The sequence below is a fragment of the Necator americanus genome, chromosome II, assembly GCF_031761385.1.
Source record: "Necator americanus strain Aroian chromosome II, whole genome shotgun sequence".
Taxonomy (NCBI): domain Eukaryota; kingdom Metazoa; phylum Nematoda; class Chromadorea; order Rhabditida; family Ancylostomatidae; genus Necator; species Necator americanus.
In genome coordinates, this window is record NC_087372.1 from 3202752 (window position 1) to 3220280 (window position 17529).

General features: G+C 37.3%; 2 protein-coding genes across 5 annotated transcripts; both read left to right on the forward strand.

The window, feature by feature from the left end:
- Positions 1–1857: 1857 nt before the first annotated feature.
- On the forward strand, positions 1858–9685 carry RB195_016736 (uncharacterized protein; the record flags this gene model as incomplete). Of its 3 annotated transcripts, none has more annotated exons than XM_064183415.1 (16): positions 1858–1935; positions 2661–2712; positions 3410–3549; positions 3613–3693; positions 3822–3914; positions 4196–4310; positions 4533–4624; positions 4682–4777; positions 5822–5929; positions 6433–6549; positions 7458–7534; positions 7587–7697; positions 7770–7902; positions 8081–8176; positions 9273–9374; positions 9677–9685. In XM_064183415.1, 16 exons carry the CDS (start codon positions 1858–1860, stop codon positions 9683–9685), a joined length of 1500 nt encoding a protein of 499 aa, XP_064039295.1. The 3 variants fall into 3 exon arrangements, with proteins under 3 accessions (XP_064039295.1, XP_064039296.1, XP_064039297.1); XM_064183414.1 differs by lacking the exon at positions 9677–9685 and adding an exon at positions 9482–9502; XM_064183416.1 differs by lacking the exon at positions 9677–9685 and adding an exon at positions 9482–9502 and having other exon boundaries at positions 7599–7697.
- Positions 9686–13209: 3524 nt separating this feature from the next.
- RB195_016737 (uncharacterized protein) lies at positions 13210–16052 on the forward strand (the record flags this gene model as incomplete). 2 transcript variants are annotated; one of them, XM_064183418.1, is made up of 10 exons in its annotated part: positions 13210–13293; positions 13346–13465; positions 13820–13937; positions 14470–14540; positions 14605–14712; positions 14777–14902; positions 14994–15089; positions 15638–15753; positions 15874–15889; positions 16002–16052. In XM_064183418.1, 10 exons carry the CDS (start codon positions 13210–13212, stop codon positions 16050–16052), a joined length of 906 nt encoding a protein of 301 aa, XP_064039298.1. The 2 variants fall into 2 exon arrangements, with proteins under 2 accessions (XP_064039298.1, XP_064039299.1); XM_064183417.1 differs by lacking the exons at positions 15874–15889; positions 16002–16052 and having other exon boundaries at positions 15638–15754.
- Positions 16053–17529: the final 1477 nt, after the last annotated feature.

The following is a 17529-nucleotide window of genomic DNA, read 5'->3' on the forward strand; positions in this document are numbered from 1 at the left end:
GATTCTCTGCATCTCTATGCGTAGCGCGTTCTCTTCGCTGTTTCAATCAGTATGGGTCGCGTGCGACAGCGAGCGTACGCATACGTACTAAGGATGTCGCAGCTGTTCCTGCTAATGCCATGTTGGACCTTTGCATTCGTTGCAGTTTCTGCTATTAAACACATTCGAAGAGCGTTTATTATCCATCCCAGACGATTTTGTCTTCCTGGAATACGTTTAGGGCTGCCGCTTATCTTCATATTTGTGTTTGTTTTGATCAGTACTGTAACTTTGCTATTACTGTAACGTGTACAAGAAGTTTAGCAGACGTCGATCGTAGAATATATTTGGTTGAGTCATAAATACTTCTATTTTATTTTTCATACATTTATTGTCATCATGATTTATTGTGATTGTGACGTATTGAGGTTCTCTGATAACTCTCACTCTCTGCGTGTTTGGCGTGGATATTGTTCCAATATTTACTTCAAAATATCGTCATCGAAGTATGAAGCCCGACCCCTCCACCCCCACCTCCGCCTCCTTGGTTTTCAAAGTCACATCTTCAGAACGAAGGATTTTGTCAAATCAATTTCAAACCATTCGCTCGGTTATAAGTCTTTCACCCTACACACTGCATGTTTTCTTTAATTCATGACTGGAGCAGTGTTACCTTATTCAAATCCACAATGTATCACGTGACGCAAGTGCCCTTATTTATTCCCTTTTTTTAGAGTGAATAAAAAATTGAACGTAATCACAGGTACCATGTACCTGGACGTGGGAACATGTATTTTGAGGGAACTTAGTCACGCCCTTATTTCTAACTTACTACGCTCTAACTTACTTTTTTCTCTTAGTAATTTTAGCTTACATGTCATAGATCCTCTAAGACTAATGCTTAGGCTTTAGGAGTCAGATAGATTTAGTTGTTTATTTCGAAAAATAAGGGCGCCACTAAGTTCTCCCCCAACTACCAGTTACCCCTTCAGCGGAAGTTATTTGTTCGGAACACAACCTAATAATAAGAATTACGTAATCAGTATTAGCATGGATCACCTTCTTACTGGCTAAGATACTTCATTCGACCTCAAAAAATGACCAGAAACGATTTTTCCCACGCTGAAACTAGAAAGTTCCAACAAGACGTTTTTTTTTCTTCAAAAATGGTGAATTTTCAAACAAATATCACTGCCTTGTGGTTTATAAACGAAACACGATGAATGATCAGTATGATCAACATCGATTTTTCTCCATTTTCTTCCCGGATTTCCTTGGAAAAATCTCATGCTGTGTTCAATACTTTTGCAATAGTTTTGATATTGGTGTAAACTATATATTGATTCCTATAATTTTTCCCTTCATTCCCCATTTAAAACGTTTTCCTCGAGGTAATGTTCTGTTCCCCTTTTTTACGCACTATTTTATAATTTTGGGAAAGCACACTTACTATGTTGTTTTTTTTTACGGATTTCTTACTTATCTACTATTATCTTTTTGATGTAATTGTTTTGCGTTTCCCATTCATTCAGAATCCATTTAAAATAGTCATAACCGCCTATGAATAACATTAAAAGATTTTTTTTTTGCTTATATTCAATAGTGTTGTGATGAATCATTGTCAGAGGTCGATTTTTTCCTTGGTGTGCTATTGATACAAACAAGTGACGGTCACATTTAGATGTAACGTAGAACCGTTTTGAATTGTTGATCTGATTGGAATGGGTTCCGCACTTTTTTCATTTTATCTAAATACATCGGAGTTCGAACTACACGTATTAGTACCAGTATTTGCCAGTAATTCTCGTTTCATCGTGAATTTCGCTCATTTTTTTTCGTATATCTGTTTATGTTCTATATGTTACAGTCACTGCTAGTATGGGAGACGATAGCGGTCCTTCGAAGTCAGAGCTGCAAAGTGCCATGCGCAAATTGCGCTCAATACCCGCCAATAAGGTAATTTCTGAATCGCTCTTTTTGTTTCCAAGTTAAGTTGTTTCCTTTAAGATAATATTTTGTTTGTCTCTTATTCATTCTTCCTATTTTGGGAGGTATGTGCTTCTATAAGTGAAACGAGCTGTTAAAGTGCGGTACATTCTTTTTTTTTTCAGCAGTAATTTTTTAGTGTTACGTGACACATATATTAAGATACTAGTCAAGAAAATGTTAAAAGCTATTTCTGTTTCTCCTTCACTCTAGGAAGACAACCAGAAATGAGACATTTAGAAATTAATGACAAAGTTATCAATTTCTATGTGTCTCATTTCTAATTTAACTTCAGGTTTGCCTATCCGAAAGTCTCAAGTAATTTTCCGTTCGAAATTTTGCTCAAAAAGTTCTTTTGGGGATTTGTTCACGACTATATAGTCGAACGTATACTTTAAGCCTTTTTTTTGGTACTGTGTATTTGCTTTCCACTTGACCACTTTCTAATTTTTCCATCCACGGTCAGCGACTTTATAAATGAAACAAATTTAGAATAGGACAGTGCCAAAATATAATAGGTAGCCGGATGAACCTCCTCTGCTTTTACTCACGACTTACGAGGCTACTTAGATTGTGTTGTGATTTAGAATGTGTATCAGTTATTTTATTTCTATTTTTATTATAGTTGTTATCATTGGAATATAAGACTTTCTTCTTAACAGAGGTAGTATTGCATTCTATGGTTTCCTTTTCAGCTTTGTTTTGACTGCAATGCACGCAATCCTACATGGGCAACAGTCACATACGGTACTAGTTTCTTTTTTTTATCTGTTTTGGGAAAGCTTGGTGTCACAGCACTGAGAACTAACGGATTATGTTTCCCATCCTAACGTTTCCTATTTCTTTTCATATTTCTACGTCTAGAACTGGTTATGTTTCTCTTATGCTCAGTCAGTTAGCTACACGTGAATAGACTAGCATACATGATGAGACGTTATTTGTATCAGTGTAGTTTCACTCATTCTCGGCAGTTTCTGCTACTGACATGACTAGGACATTCCTAAAAACATTTGAGCCTTCATTCGAGCATGTTTGCACTTTTTGGAAGGATTAGAAGGCTCATTCAGTGACGGGGCTGATTTTAAAGAAATTCTAGGGTTTCCTAGAAAGGGCTGGAAAAATCTATGTCTAAAAGAGATTCTTAAATTGCTTACCGACTAGATTTGTGAAGTGTGTAGGCACTATTAGTTATTACCACATTACACTATTAGTTATTATCACACCGCAGCACGTCCTTTCAAGGCCGCGGTGTGCTCACGCTTCTCTGCTACCAACAAGCTTCTCCTCCTACGTCGATATGAAGCAAGAGGAATTTCAGAGAGCTAGATGTGTTCATGTAGCATGTGCAACATAACCATTATGCCAACACTTATCTTAAACAAAAAAACAGATTTTGACCGATTACGTATTCTGTATCCATTTATTTATTTCTCTTTTCTTGTAGGAGTATTTCTTTGCATCGACTGTTCGGCAACTCACCGTAACCTTGGAGTGCACTTAACGTTTGTTCGTTCTACAAATCTCGATGTAAATTGGACATGGTTGCAACTTCGTGCCATGCAAGTAGGAGGAAATGCCAATGCGGTGCGTTTTCTTGTACAATATCTTTCAAACTACCAATTAAGGTAAATAAAAGCGACACTTTAGACTCAGTTCTTTAAACAACATGGTTGTAATAGCAACGATGCGCAAGTGAAGTATAAGAGTAGAGCTGCTCAACTTTATAAGGTTAGTGATATGGATTAAGTGTGTTAAAATCTAAGGATCCTGGGATTGAACTCGAAACTTTCACTGTTTAAATTATCCAGCATAGTATCCGTTTTGTCTTTTCTCTTTTCTACCTATAGAATTTTCAGGAAAAACTTGCACAATTATGTGTAGAGGTTCAGAAGAAGTATGGTAATACTGTCGCTATAGATACAGCTGCAATTGCTGAGGAACACAAAGAGGTGAGACGGTTTTTCAGTGGTCAACATATTTTTTGTAAGCTTTCCGACAGCTGATGGTTCTTTTTTTGATTAGGAATAAAAATAGAAATAAAAGCTTGCACTGTACGTGTAAGAGCGCATTTTTTGGTTGTTCTGTAAGGAATATTCTGCTTTTCTGGGGAATTGCTTTGTGGTGATTATTTTTTTTTTATGTGGGGCAGACATTAAACAGACATCTACAAGCACTGAGTTACTTACTTTTGGATTTACTCTTTCAGAATCATTTCATTATTGTCGTTCAGGAAGACTTCTTCTCCCTCGATTTTGTTCATGCTTCTCAAAGTGCAACGTCACTAAGCAGTGAAGCTTACATTACGAAGGAAGAGAAAGATGATAGTGATTTATCTAACGAACATGGTAACTGTTTAAATTCATTGGTAATAGGGCTAATTTTATAGTATAGACATATTGTCAATGTAACAGTCTTACAAATAATATTATTAATATCATAGCTGTAGGATATTGTCCTATTTTAAGTTAGGATTGACATACATTCACTTCTATCTATTAAAAGTAAGCAAGTCATATGAAACACTAAATTTTCTTGAAATTTTGGTGTGATTAACCTCCATTCTTTAGGACCCCGTGTTGATCATATCGATTCTGAGGGTGTACCGACATCCGCTCCTCCGCCTTCTCTTATCTTGAAAAAACCGATCAAAAAGGCTGGCGTACGTTCGAAGCATTTTTCCCATATTCAATCGTTACCTTTTATAAGTAATTTGTAGGGTTCTAAGAAGTCGGCGCTAGGTGCGCAAAAAGTGCGCATCAATTTTGATGACTTGGAACAGAGAGCTGCTGAGCACGAGAAGAAACGTACTGAGGTATGCAAACATTTCTTTTTTTTTAATTTGAAGTGACATTTTTCTTCTTTTCAAAATTTACGTTCCAGCTAAGATGATAACATGCTCATATCAATTTCGTAAGAATCACTTCTTATTTGGATACAATTAGAATGTCTTAATGTGCGAATGTTATAAAATACTTCACTTACTTCACTTTATAATGAATGTCCCTCTAAACATGTGTACAGAACAATACTTTTTTGTGTTTTTGCGGTCTCGAGGCTAAGAACTGCATCGGTAGTGTGCCTTTTCTTGCCCTGTTCCCACCAGTTTCCCAGAAAGTTTCTAGTCAATTAAATAATTTCACATCTAGCATGTAATTTTATTAAAGAACAAAAGAATACCGACGAACGACGAAAATCTGCGGTTGGAATAAAGTGCGATCGCAAAAACTTCGGTTTTGCGATAGACAAAAGGGAGGTTTTTATGCAAGGGAAATACTTCGGAAATATCGTCGTAGAATGGGACCTTCTGGTGTTGGCAACATTTCATTATGAACAGCAAATTTTCAGTTTGTTTCACCAATCCGCAATCATTCGATTAAGACGAGTAATATGTGACACAGCATTGTAAATAGTTACTCTCTTAACGATTGTGAGGATGTTAGTAGAACAACGGAAAACACTTATCCGGAAATGGAAGGATTCGTTTTCGCTATATTTGTACAAGTAAATGGATTTTTACTTGTACAAATATAGCGAATATATTCGAATCAAAATAGTTTCGCCCAAAATTCTCGACTGTTTCCAAGAACCCCGGGAGCCATTACAGAGGCTAATTACACGTTCGTAAACATCAAACGATTCCGAATTGAAGTGAAGGCGGTGACGCATCCCAAGCAGATTGATTAACGCCAGGAATTTGATTCTTTATCCTTTAACTTCCCTATTGATAGTTCATTCAAGATTCACTTGACTCTAGTCAATGAAAGCTGCTTTTTTCTTCTGGTTTCTCTTTTCTGTTTGTTTTAAAGCAATCTTTTTAATTTCTTGCTCTAATTCTTAATAGTAATAACTTTTTGAGGTTGCTGGAAGTGAAGGAGAAGCTCATCAAGGGACTACGCAAGGTGAAAAAGTGGTAGAGTTAAGCGCTCGCTTAGCAATGCAGGACGTCAAAAGAAAGGCTGTTGAGGTAGGATCCAATTTCGTTAACAAAGTTTCTTTTTTAACCTGTAATATGAGCAGATTATTAGTCGAGGATAGCTATGTAAGCGTAAATATTTGTTTTCTGTAGCAAGCAAACCATAGAGCTAGGAAAAACTATTACCATTCCATGGATTCCTTTTCTTCGGTACATACGTTTTATTCTATTCATTTTCCGCTTTCCACACATCCAAGAATCTGTTACGAGTTCTCTTCATTCATTTCCAGGATGTGGCAATGTGAATGATGAGATCTTAACCTTAACTTTCACATCCTTTCTGTCCATCGATCATTTACTGTGGTGAACACCGATTGTTTGTCACTTATTCGCTCAATAAAATATTTTAGTGCCAGGATTTACGAAAAGGTTAAAGTATTAGAGTCATATATTTCCATGGGTTCCTCAACGAAGAGATATTTTCACTCAAATCTTCTACATATTAGCCGTTCTTGTAGATCTGGAATGAGGAACAGCTAACTTTACTTTTTTAGGCGGAGGCATCATCAGATCCACAAAAGGCAGCGGCTGTAGAGCGACTTGGAATGGGAGGTTTTGGTAGACCACGTGCTGCACATTCTGTGGCACAAGGCGTAAAACCGATAAAACAGGTATTTGTAACATATTTCGCTGCATTTTCGCACTTTTCGTAATTTTTCACAAAATTGCCATTTTTGGGGCTATACGCTTCCTCCTATTTGCAGAGGTCAGCAAATAATTAAAGCTCAACATTATTTTTTTTTCATTTATTATAATTTATTTGAGTTATTGCCACGTAATAAAAAGGGAAATAATGGAAATAGCGTAGGTACCTGTAAATTAACACCAGTGGTTTTCACCAGTGATTTCCCATGCAGCAACTTCAATCATGAAACTTACTCGCTTTGTTAGTAAATACAATTACGGGCTGAACAAATGCGTACAATGAATGATGGTTGAGCGAAGATTTTATACGTAATTTAATTTGATTCGTTTCCAGTAACATAGACTCTTTTAGGAAAAATGAAATTTTCCAGACGTTGTTTAGAGTGAAATTTTACTCCTCCAGAGCACAAACAGAAAGTTTCCCTTCATTTTCGTACCAGAACCGCCAAAGATTGTAACTGTGCAGCAACAACAGAAAAAAATAGCGACATCAAACCTCATTGATATCCTCAAAAAATATCCGATTATAATGCCATTCTTAATTTAATCGAAATCTTCATAGCAGTTCTCAAAAAGGGCAATACATTGAGGGTTTGTTGAGAATGTGTGAGACGAAAAAAGAACATTTTACATTTTGTTACATTTTGAGTAACACATCAGTTGGACAAAATTGTGGGTCTGTTCCAAACCCGTGTCATATTCAGATGGCGAATTGAATATTTTGGAGGAAATCTAGAAAAAACTTTTGAGAAATATTGGTAAAAAAAAATCCTAGTTAGTTGTTCATGTTTCTATGTTTATGGCACATTTTGCCAACCAATTCTCAGTACGCTTAACGTGGCACTGATATATCGTCTGTTATCGTTTTTTTAAGGCCGACCTAAGTAAACGTACGGTTCCTTCTCTATCTCCAACTAAAAGGGACGATGATTGGGAATTTGTTCAGGATAGGTATGCCAATGCCTTTTTATTGTTCTAAAAGTTTGACGGTGAACACTTTCAGTGATGTTTCCAGAAAAGATAAGAGCAATGATGATGACCTCAACATGAATGATTTCTCATCGAAGACTCAAACGGATTTCTTTGATAGTTGGGACGAGCAGCCGCAAAAACAGTACGGTATTTTGTTCCTCTTAACACTTTATTATTGAAGTTGCCAAGAATTTCATGTTTATGTTTCTTTAAGGACTTCAATGTTGAACTCAGTTAGCAGAAAACCTGCTGCACCAGCTCCAAAATCTGATGTAGACATTCAGAAGAAATTTGCTGGAGCAAAGGCTATATCAAGTGATATGTATTTCGGCAATAACGAGATGGATGTAGGTTTTAAATCATTTTTTTCTAACTCTTGAATTACTCCTTCTGCAGAGAAAACTAGTATTAGAACTATTTTCACAGAGCAAAACTCTGTGATACCAGTTATACATCCTAGTGCTAATACTTGATTATTTAACTTTACTTTATGCAACCACACTTCACTCTAATTTCTAATTGCAGTTTGAAACGAAAGCAGCGCTCCAGCGCTTCGAAGGCCAGACGTCATTAGGATCGGCGGATTTATGGGGACAAGGTAGCCAACCTCAATATTCACAGGTACTGGTTTTTACGTCTGGGCGCGCCATCTCATGCATTAATACAAAGTTTAAAAGTTTACGACTAAACTTACCTTTCTGATTCGTCTGATTCCTATGGGGATCTCTGTCTTGAAATTCTTTTTTTTTTTCAAGAAAAACAGCTAAATGTAACACGTAGCATACAGCATGTATTTTATACTTGGTGAAAGGCAGTGAGTCTAAGGACTGACGTCCAGAAGTCGTACTGTATCAGTGAGGGACGTGGCGCTCTCAGGCGAGGTTTCAAAACTACTGTTTTTTTTTGTAGTTTCTAGTTAAGGGAATAAATATATAAATATATAATAATATTCGTATAAATATTGCTAATATATAAATATTCGTTAGAAATTTCAAAGCTAGCATTAGATATAACAAGAAATGCTTAAAATGAAACAAGGGAAATGTTTACTTCCCTTGTTTCAAGAAAATGAAGGACATCAGAAATATATCCTTCATTTGTTTATGGAATAGCACTTCTCAAAAAAAAGGAGATTTAGCATCAAGGTCACGCATTCCCCAGTCAGTCCATTCTGTCATTTGACCCATCGGATTATTTGCTTTGGCGGTTTGTTGGACGATTTTTCACAATCTGGGGCATACATGCGTTAGTCGCACCTGGTGCTTCGACCTCTTTCACTTTTGTGCGGTTGCCGAAGGGACCGCTTCACTTTCGTACGGCTGCCGAAGGGACCCCTTCACTTTAGGTCGATTGGTGAAGGGATCCTCGCCATTTAAGCAGCATCCCAAGAGCTGGACCCCTTCACCTGAAAAAGGTCCGCCTCCTCCATATCGCACCTATGATCTCGGGGCTTACATCACATAATTGTGTTACATATTTCCTACGTTCCCTCGTCCCCAGTTGCTTGCCTCAGTTGTTGATTGCGTCCAATGCAGCGAAGGCCACATGCAGGGAGTAATCCGGTTCACGCATGAGGTCCCAGGTGAAACAACAAAATTGGGAAACACTCTCTGCACATTGTTATAGTAAAATGAAGCGCTGTCGATTTCAATTTAGCGGTTAGGAATCGTTTCCAACCAACGCTCGTTTTTCCCGACTTTTTACCCAATCCATTTAGGTTCCTGAAATGTCTGATATCAAAGACTCGCTGCGGGCCGGTGCTTCTAAGGTTGCTGAAAAATTCTCATCACTGTCCACGTCTTTCTCTTCGTATATGTCGGTACGTCCATCCTTTTTCTTTAACAATCTAAAATCATATTGTTATTATTATCATATTTATTTTCATATTTTCACCGAACATAAGCGACAGTATTTAAACTGTTTTAGCGTGCTCCTGCGAAATCGTAGTCAACTTCGATTTCAGTAAGATATTCCTATTTAGCTGCGCCTGTGATGTGTTGTATGTACGGTGCTAGGTTGCTGTCCTTTTATGTTGTTCCTCGGTTTTTTTTTTGGTTCTAAAGCTTGGAGTGCAAGGTGGATAATGTACCATTTTGATTGTTCAAAGTCTAACTGTTTTAGGAACGCTAAGTGATGTTATGACATTATGGACAACTTCGCCGATGACTTCTTATTGACCATTTGTTAAACATTTTTCATTTCCTAGTATACATACAGAGTTTGTGATACATAGAATTTTTACTATAATTTATTGCGGAATATGAGCGATTTGTGCGATTCTATCAATATCACTCATAAGGAGATTTTGAGAGCGTTGAGATGATGTGAGTTATATATGATGTGTCTTTGGATCGCTATTATGACATCATAGTCTACTATTTACTATTTTTCTTAACAGTTCTTGTTTTCATGGATTAGTTCATGTGATAGACACTTTTTGGGGGCTCGTAAATAAATACTGTGGTGTTTTCTTGTTGTGGTCAGATAAAGCTCACTGAAGAAAAGGTTATGTTCCGTTATTTAACTGAATATTGTTTGCAAAATACTTATTATGTTGACGAATATGGTGACTGTAGCGCTGCCGTTCATACGGTCCAATCGAAAATTGGCGATCGTTGCATTTCCTTGCTGCCTGTGCGTAGAAGGTCAATAGGCGTCGTAGACATCTATGTGATGGGGAACCAGGATCTGAGTCTGTATCTAGCCCTCTCTCTCAAAATGAAAATGACACATGATACACAGCCGATTAAAAACAAAAACCATCTTTAATGTCCCGAACACAGAAAAAGCTCTTTGAGAACGGGAATTTTGCGTGTAGTTACAGTTAGTGCAGAAATGAAAGCTAGACAAGCAGCGCAAATCGGGAACAATTTTACTGTGTTATACCTTCCGATTGTTTAGTTGCAAGTTTGCGAGTACCACTTCCAGAAGTCGTGGAGCTAAGATTGATAGAGGAGCTTGAGAATAAACTGAATTTTCAACGCTTGTGGGGGCTTTCATCCTTAGTTGGTCGACCAGGTTCTATTTCGTAGTGGTACTCCTCTGGACATTCGAGTATACCAAGCGGATAGACGGTGCATGCGAATTTCTAAGCGGGTAGTTCTGTTTTTTTTTTTGTGCATTTTCCGCTCACCAGCTAAAAGTGTCATTTCATGACTGTAAAATCTTACCAATAATATTTTTTTCTTACGTCCGTCTCGCCACATTTCGTTTGAATTGAATTGATTTGAATATTAAAAGTTTTAAACCCGCTGGTGCTACTCCGAGGCTAGAAATGCTACATCAAGCTTGTATGTTGGAAGTTCAGGTCCTTGACTTAGAGAGGGAATTGGGTGAAAGTATACTGAAAGGAAAAGAGCGTGATCGGTACTCTTAGTTACAACACATTTTCTGCTCGTTTCCGACGTTGGAGCTGCTGCGGGAACTGCACAGGTCACGTACAAATCGAGAAAGGGTTAATCCGAGGCAGAGTAAAACTTGTTAACCAACTACAACTTTCGGTTTCATTTTGTATGGTCGGATCAAAGCGAAATGAAAATCGAGGTAGGGCCGTGCGGCGATGGCTGGTGCTAGCAGACCCTCTGTCACAATCCTAACCGTCGCGATCTACCGCACCGCTTCGTGCGCAGCTGCTTACGCGACTGCACCGTGTTTCATAATGTTTTGACCTTACTTACCATACATGCAAACTACTGTTTTATGCAGTGCTAGATTTGAATGTCTTTCAAAAACAAATAAATATTCATGGAAGTCTCTATTCTTTTCTCCTTTCAATTCCCAAAGAAATGTTATATCATTTGTACTCCAGGATATCGCTTTTTGAAGGATCCAGGTGATTTTTCCAATCTCGAAAATACCAATCAAATCTCGCAATGAAAACCGAGTTGAGTAAGGTTGCAAGAAAAGAGCCCTACTAAAGAGGTAAGCCATTTTGCTTCATTTTGTGCCTATTAAAGCCTTTCCTTCCATTTTGATTTTTACAATGCATTAATATGATTGTGCTGTTGCTGCAGGGAGGTTGTGTCTGTTTTTGCTGTGGGCCTCCATGGAAGAACTGGTCAGCGTAAAGTTATAAGTTCTTGATTCTTTCTCGCGCATTTCTCATTTCAACCGATTTCTATTTCTTCTATGTTCATAGCTAACCATATTTTTGTAGATCTAAAATTTTCGCAAAGCTTTGATCATATCATTGTATTCAGATGCATGGTTGGCTTAGTAGACAACTTATTATCAGTGCTGGATAGCGGTCAGTAGTAGAATAGTACAATAACCTTACCAGATTCTAAGGTTATCTCAATTTTGCTATCACGGAAATACTCAAAACAAAAGAAGAAAAAACACTTCACATTTTACGTACAGTATACAATTTGCATAGCGATACGTAGGATTAAAAACTCGTAAGTTGTAGATTAACACTCATTCCTATTATTCATTACTCGATTTTTGGCGCTGATCTATAATTATTTTGCACCATTTCTTCGCGAAAATTTGGCCATTCTCGTGAAAATTCTCAACTTGATATTAACTTCCCAATTTCATTCTTATATTGACGTCAGACTTTCCTAGAAGGAAATGTTCCATTCTATGTGAAACACTCACCTTTTTCGACATTGTATTGATAGTAATTCGATATTGTATCGCATAGTTTAAAATTGTGCTATGGTGTTGTGTAATTCTAAACATTCCTTGCATCGATCGGACAGACAGCTCAGCTCCCATTCTTCACTGTTCTGCGTTAAAATTCTGAAAACTATAAAATATGTGTCTCGAAATCCTATTCTTTATAAGTATCAAATCATGAAATTTGGCAATGACAAAGATTCGAAAGGGATGGAGGAAGAATCAATAACAGAGTGTTGAAACGACTCACTGTGATTGACAGATTCCTATCGTAGGATGGGAACCAATTCTAGGTCTCATTTTTCCCATTGTAGGCAGCAGACAGCTGAGTTTCAACTGATTAGATTACCTTAGATAAGATTTATCTGTCCACGTTTATTACTACGACTTTCTATTCCTGAAAAAAGAACAAGTAAAGCGTATAAGCACATAAGTACACAACTAATTTGTTTCCAAAAGTACATATTTGAACTCTCCTATCAACACACTATTTCAACAGCTACAGCTAAAAAAAATATTGTGGTGATAAGAGAGCAGACTTTTTTTCCAGTCTTGGATCACCTGTACCATCCCCAAAGTGATAAGACTTCTAATTTCACTGCGATCTGAGAAGAATTTGTTTTATGATGCAGTGACATTCATTCACATTTGTTTAACAGAGGGGTTTTTCTTTAAAATTAATCATGGATTGATTCAATTACTTGTAATAATGTCTCAAATAACATCTTCGTTATCTTGTCAAGAAAATATCGACAATATGAAAACTAAAAACTATATGGTGATATACCTGTCAGTAAGTGGTTTGAAGACAGTAATCAAGAGGTGGGACAATCGCCACGCTGCTGTGGTGACGGAAAGGCGAGGGTGACAATTACCTGCTTGTGATCTACCGTAGCGTTAGCACAAGATCGATTGATCGGCTTCATTCGTCCTCCGATAATAAGTGCCAGGCTTTTTTATGCGATTTCTGACTGCTTAACTCTTTTATTGAGATTGAATGAAGTCCGATTTATTACAAATCCTTTTTGTCAATCATGACGGAACGATGTCGCCTTAAACTGCTGCCACTCGATGATCAGGGAGTTCCGCGATACGATGACCAGACGGGAGAAGTGATGGTATTCTTTTCGCATGTAGATTGAATATAGATTGAGAACTCACGTTCTGCAGATACCAGAAGACGATTTTCTTCTTTACAAAGGAATATGCGACAAAACGATGATTCTTCTGGACAACTGGATTGAGAACAGAGAAAATGCTGAACATGGATTGCTTAAGATAGCAGAAGAGGTGAGAATCATAACGATTAGGTGTTCATTCGACATTTTGGAAAGATGACTAGATTTCTGAGGTTATTTGATGAAGTTCAAACCGTAGTCTTATAAATTAGGACGAGTTGCACCGATAATGTCTTAGAACTAGCAAAATTGACCAAAAAATTACCCATCATATCGCTTATGCAACTGCACCGTCCTTCATATCGTTTATTCACTCAACTATATTTATTAAAGGTTGTAAGGAAAACAAAAAAGAACTCTTTTACTCATTATTTTTTGGTTATTTAATGTGAGTCGTATAGATCGATTCAAAAAAAAAACTTCGCTTGATCTTGTACACAATCGTATATGTTGTTGTCCAGTTAAGCTTGACCGTTGGGAACTTGGCAGCAACATCTCTACAACAGCTGGCTCTATTGCTGGAATTGCTGGAGGCGCTGCGGTTATTGCTGGAGTCCTTGTTATGCCACCAGTTGCCGTGGCAGGTACATGAATAAATTCTTCATCACATTCATATTATTTAAGCATATGAACCTCAAACTATGTGGTGAGGAACTTTAAATAGTATTGTATTGTTGTTACGCCAGAAAAAGACTGGAAGACACTAGTCAAAGTGTTCTCTCTTTGGACAAAGTTGTTGTTTAATGAAAGACCATGGTATCATTGAAATTAGTGTGTAGATTAGATGGTTTTCCTTCAGAATTCTGCGAAGTGAAGAGCTTGATGATTTAAAAGTTTTTTTTTTGCATTTAATCTATGCATAAATGATTTCTTGAGTAGTCAAAGCACTAGAGGAGATAGAATGGCATTGCTTAATGTACAGTCATTGTAATACTCTTGAGATTTTCGTATTAATATCCTTACGAGCCCACAGAAAGGTGCACTCGGAGTATTAGATATTTAAATAATAAAACTTTCCTTTGCAAACGTAAGGTTATCGGTAGTGAAAAGTTTGAGCGATAGGGAACGTGAACTTCAGCTTAACACGAGGTAGCAATGAAAACCATGGTTTTTCAGGATTGATTGTTGGTGGGGCCGCAGCAGCTTCAAACCTGTCCACTGGTATCCTTAAAATGCGCAACACCAAGGTGAGCTTTTTTCTAGGTTTTTTTTTTTGTAAGTTTCAATAGTTGTGTCGCAAATTTGTTTCAGAAAAATGTAGTAAATGCTATGAAAATGCTCGAATACGACAAAAAACTAACTGAAAATCTAGCAAATGGCATCGCCTTGATTGAAGAGACCGAAGCATCACTTTTGACGGTGGGTATTATTGTACATAAATATGTAAAAAAAAAAACAGAAGCAGTTCAATTCGACTTTATAGAAGAACTATGTGGGAATTGAAGAAAGACTCGGAAGTCGCCCAAGCCGTGAAACTCTGTTATCAGGAGTTGGTATTGGAGCCGTTTCGGTTGCGGGTGGAGCTGCTCGTCTCCTTCTCAAAGAGACGGTATGTTACATTGAAAAACACAATTTTCATCATTAGGACGTTTTCTTTCTTTCTTCTTTTTTATCTTTTTGATAAGTTGGTTGTTTTGAAGGCAGTTATCCAGTCGGCTGCTCTGAAGGGAGCTGTCCACGCAGCTGCAGGCATAGGAATCGCAATTGATGCGCTAACAGCTGTACTGAGCATAAAGGTACAATATTCTCTGGATGTTATTATTATAAGTTTTGGTACCTGCTGACGGTAAAGCTGTATAACCGAAAAAATAGTGAGTCCGGGTAGAAATTGACCGTAACTATATTTCTGACTAGAAAAAGTGTTGTGCACCCACCAATGTTTTATTCGCATTATACAGACGAAATCGAATAGGGTTGGTTCCTGCGCTAAATAAATAGGTTGTAGATAATTCAACTGGTACTGAAACAGTTTCTACTTCTGACTCTCTAACCGTTGTTTTAAAAAACTAATTTAAAAATTTTTTTTATTTTAAAATTTTTTTTTTTTTTTTTTTTTTTTTTTACATTATTTTGCTCAACAACTCTGTTCAAGAAAGTCGATATAGTATCCATACCCCAACAATCAACAATGAAGGGAACAATTGTTGAGAATGACGAATTTTTGACTTCGAACTATACTAAAAGTAGAAATACTAAAAGTGAACTTGAAACAACACACAGAGACAAATTTCATTACTTTACAGCTGCGAAACTTCTCAGCAAGTCTTATTCCGTTTTGCTTCAGGGATTAGTGGATGGTTCCCATTCGGAAGTGGCAAAAAAGCTGCGGGTCGCAGCTGAAAAACTGAAGGAGAGTCGCGAAGAAATCACGCGCCGCATGCTCATGGATTATTTGACATAGTGTGTTTGACTTCACATAACTGTGATAAGTATCATTCCATCTATTCCATTTTCGTGCTCTTTATTTCCAAGTCTTCTATAGAATGGGCAACTTATTCCTGGAGCTCATATTCGGTGAAGCATTAGCGGTGTAGAGGTGCTTTCGTTATGGATAAGAAAATAGCCATTTTTATTTCTTGAGCCATAATTTCATGTATTAGAAGACATTGTGCATAATTTTCGAAATGTTAGTTGTTATTTAGTTTCAGGTATCAGGTATCAGGTCATTCAATCAATTCTTTTATCAGCCCACTCCTTGAATTTTGTATTCAAAATGTATTATAGTTTGGTCCCTGTTAGATACCTCTGTCTTTGAATCATATTCGGTTACATTTGGTTTGTAAAATAAAATGTATGGGTGTTCCACATTTATAGAAAAGTCGAAATGAGAACTCTTTGCTGTGTATATTTGAATATTCAGATTTATTTGACCTTGTATTGGCTTATTGGACGAAAAGTTCCCTTTTCTCACGGGAGGATGTGTTGCACATTTCCCCAAGGGAAGTTTTAGCTCAAATTTACATCGGATACAAGACAGAAATAGCAGATATTTCACGGTTTATTCAGAAATATTATGTGGAATGAGATTGAAGTAAGAACTGGTTTTTTCGCAAATTTTTCGAACAGAACTCACAATTCATTTCGTATGAGATTCCAGCAGAAAAAAGAATCAAATGAAGACCCTAGGTAAACTTGCATACATTGAATGTCTTAAGATCATGAAAACTATCACTTCAAAGACTTCTCTGGAAGAATAACGATGTTTACATGGATAGCAAAGAAATTACCACTGCCTTTACATATTTATCACGTACGATCGATAAACTACCGGTGGATGTCTAAAAAAGCAGCAACATCGTGATTGTTCGGGACCCTCCCACATTGTAGGGGATTTTGTAAAACTTCACGAACACTTCCTTCTTTGACAAAAAGTCGTTTCTTCCACTACTAACTATTCAAAAAAGGTGAAAATGTGATTAGATAAAGTGGATTAGACGAGGATAATTCCAGAAATAATCAGTAGAATATCTTATAATATATTTAAAAACGAACGCGAATGTAAGAACACGACAGAGTAATCAAATACGAGGACAATCTCTTTGTTTCGCAGATTTCCTAACAGCTATCCTTTATTCTCAAAACTTTCGTCATACGTGCGTTCCGTTCTGCCATCATATTTTGTGGGTATTCACATCTTCGATGGGTTTGGTGTGGAAGGGACATACGGAAGAGTATAGAAAGTCGTTGTTAAGAAAATTCGCTGAAATTCTAATGACATTTGCAGAGAAAAACATAATAGCAAGACACTAACGTTCTCTTTAGGATTCTTGATAAAATATCGAGAAAAATCCTTCACCCGTAGACTAGTAACTCCTCCGCGCATGGGTACTGAGGGAGATATAGTGGAGTTAAAACGAAATGAAGCAGTTGCGTAAGCGACGGCGTATAGCTAGCGACTAGGAGATCGAGGTAGGACCATCATTGGCTTCCACGGTGATTGGTGCTAGCAAGGGTCCCCAAACGATTCCAATCGGTACGGACTCTTGCTCCCGTCTGAGGCTGCCCGCAGAGTTCTTTTGAACTTTGTGGGCAACTTGAGTGCAACTGTTTACTTGTTCTTATTTATCGTGCTCAGCTCCTTATCTAATTGCATCGAGCTTCACGTCGTTCTGATCCGACCATAGCACAACTCCCGAGAGTACTCCAGATCATGAGGAACAAACAAGAGAAACATGT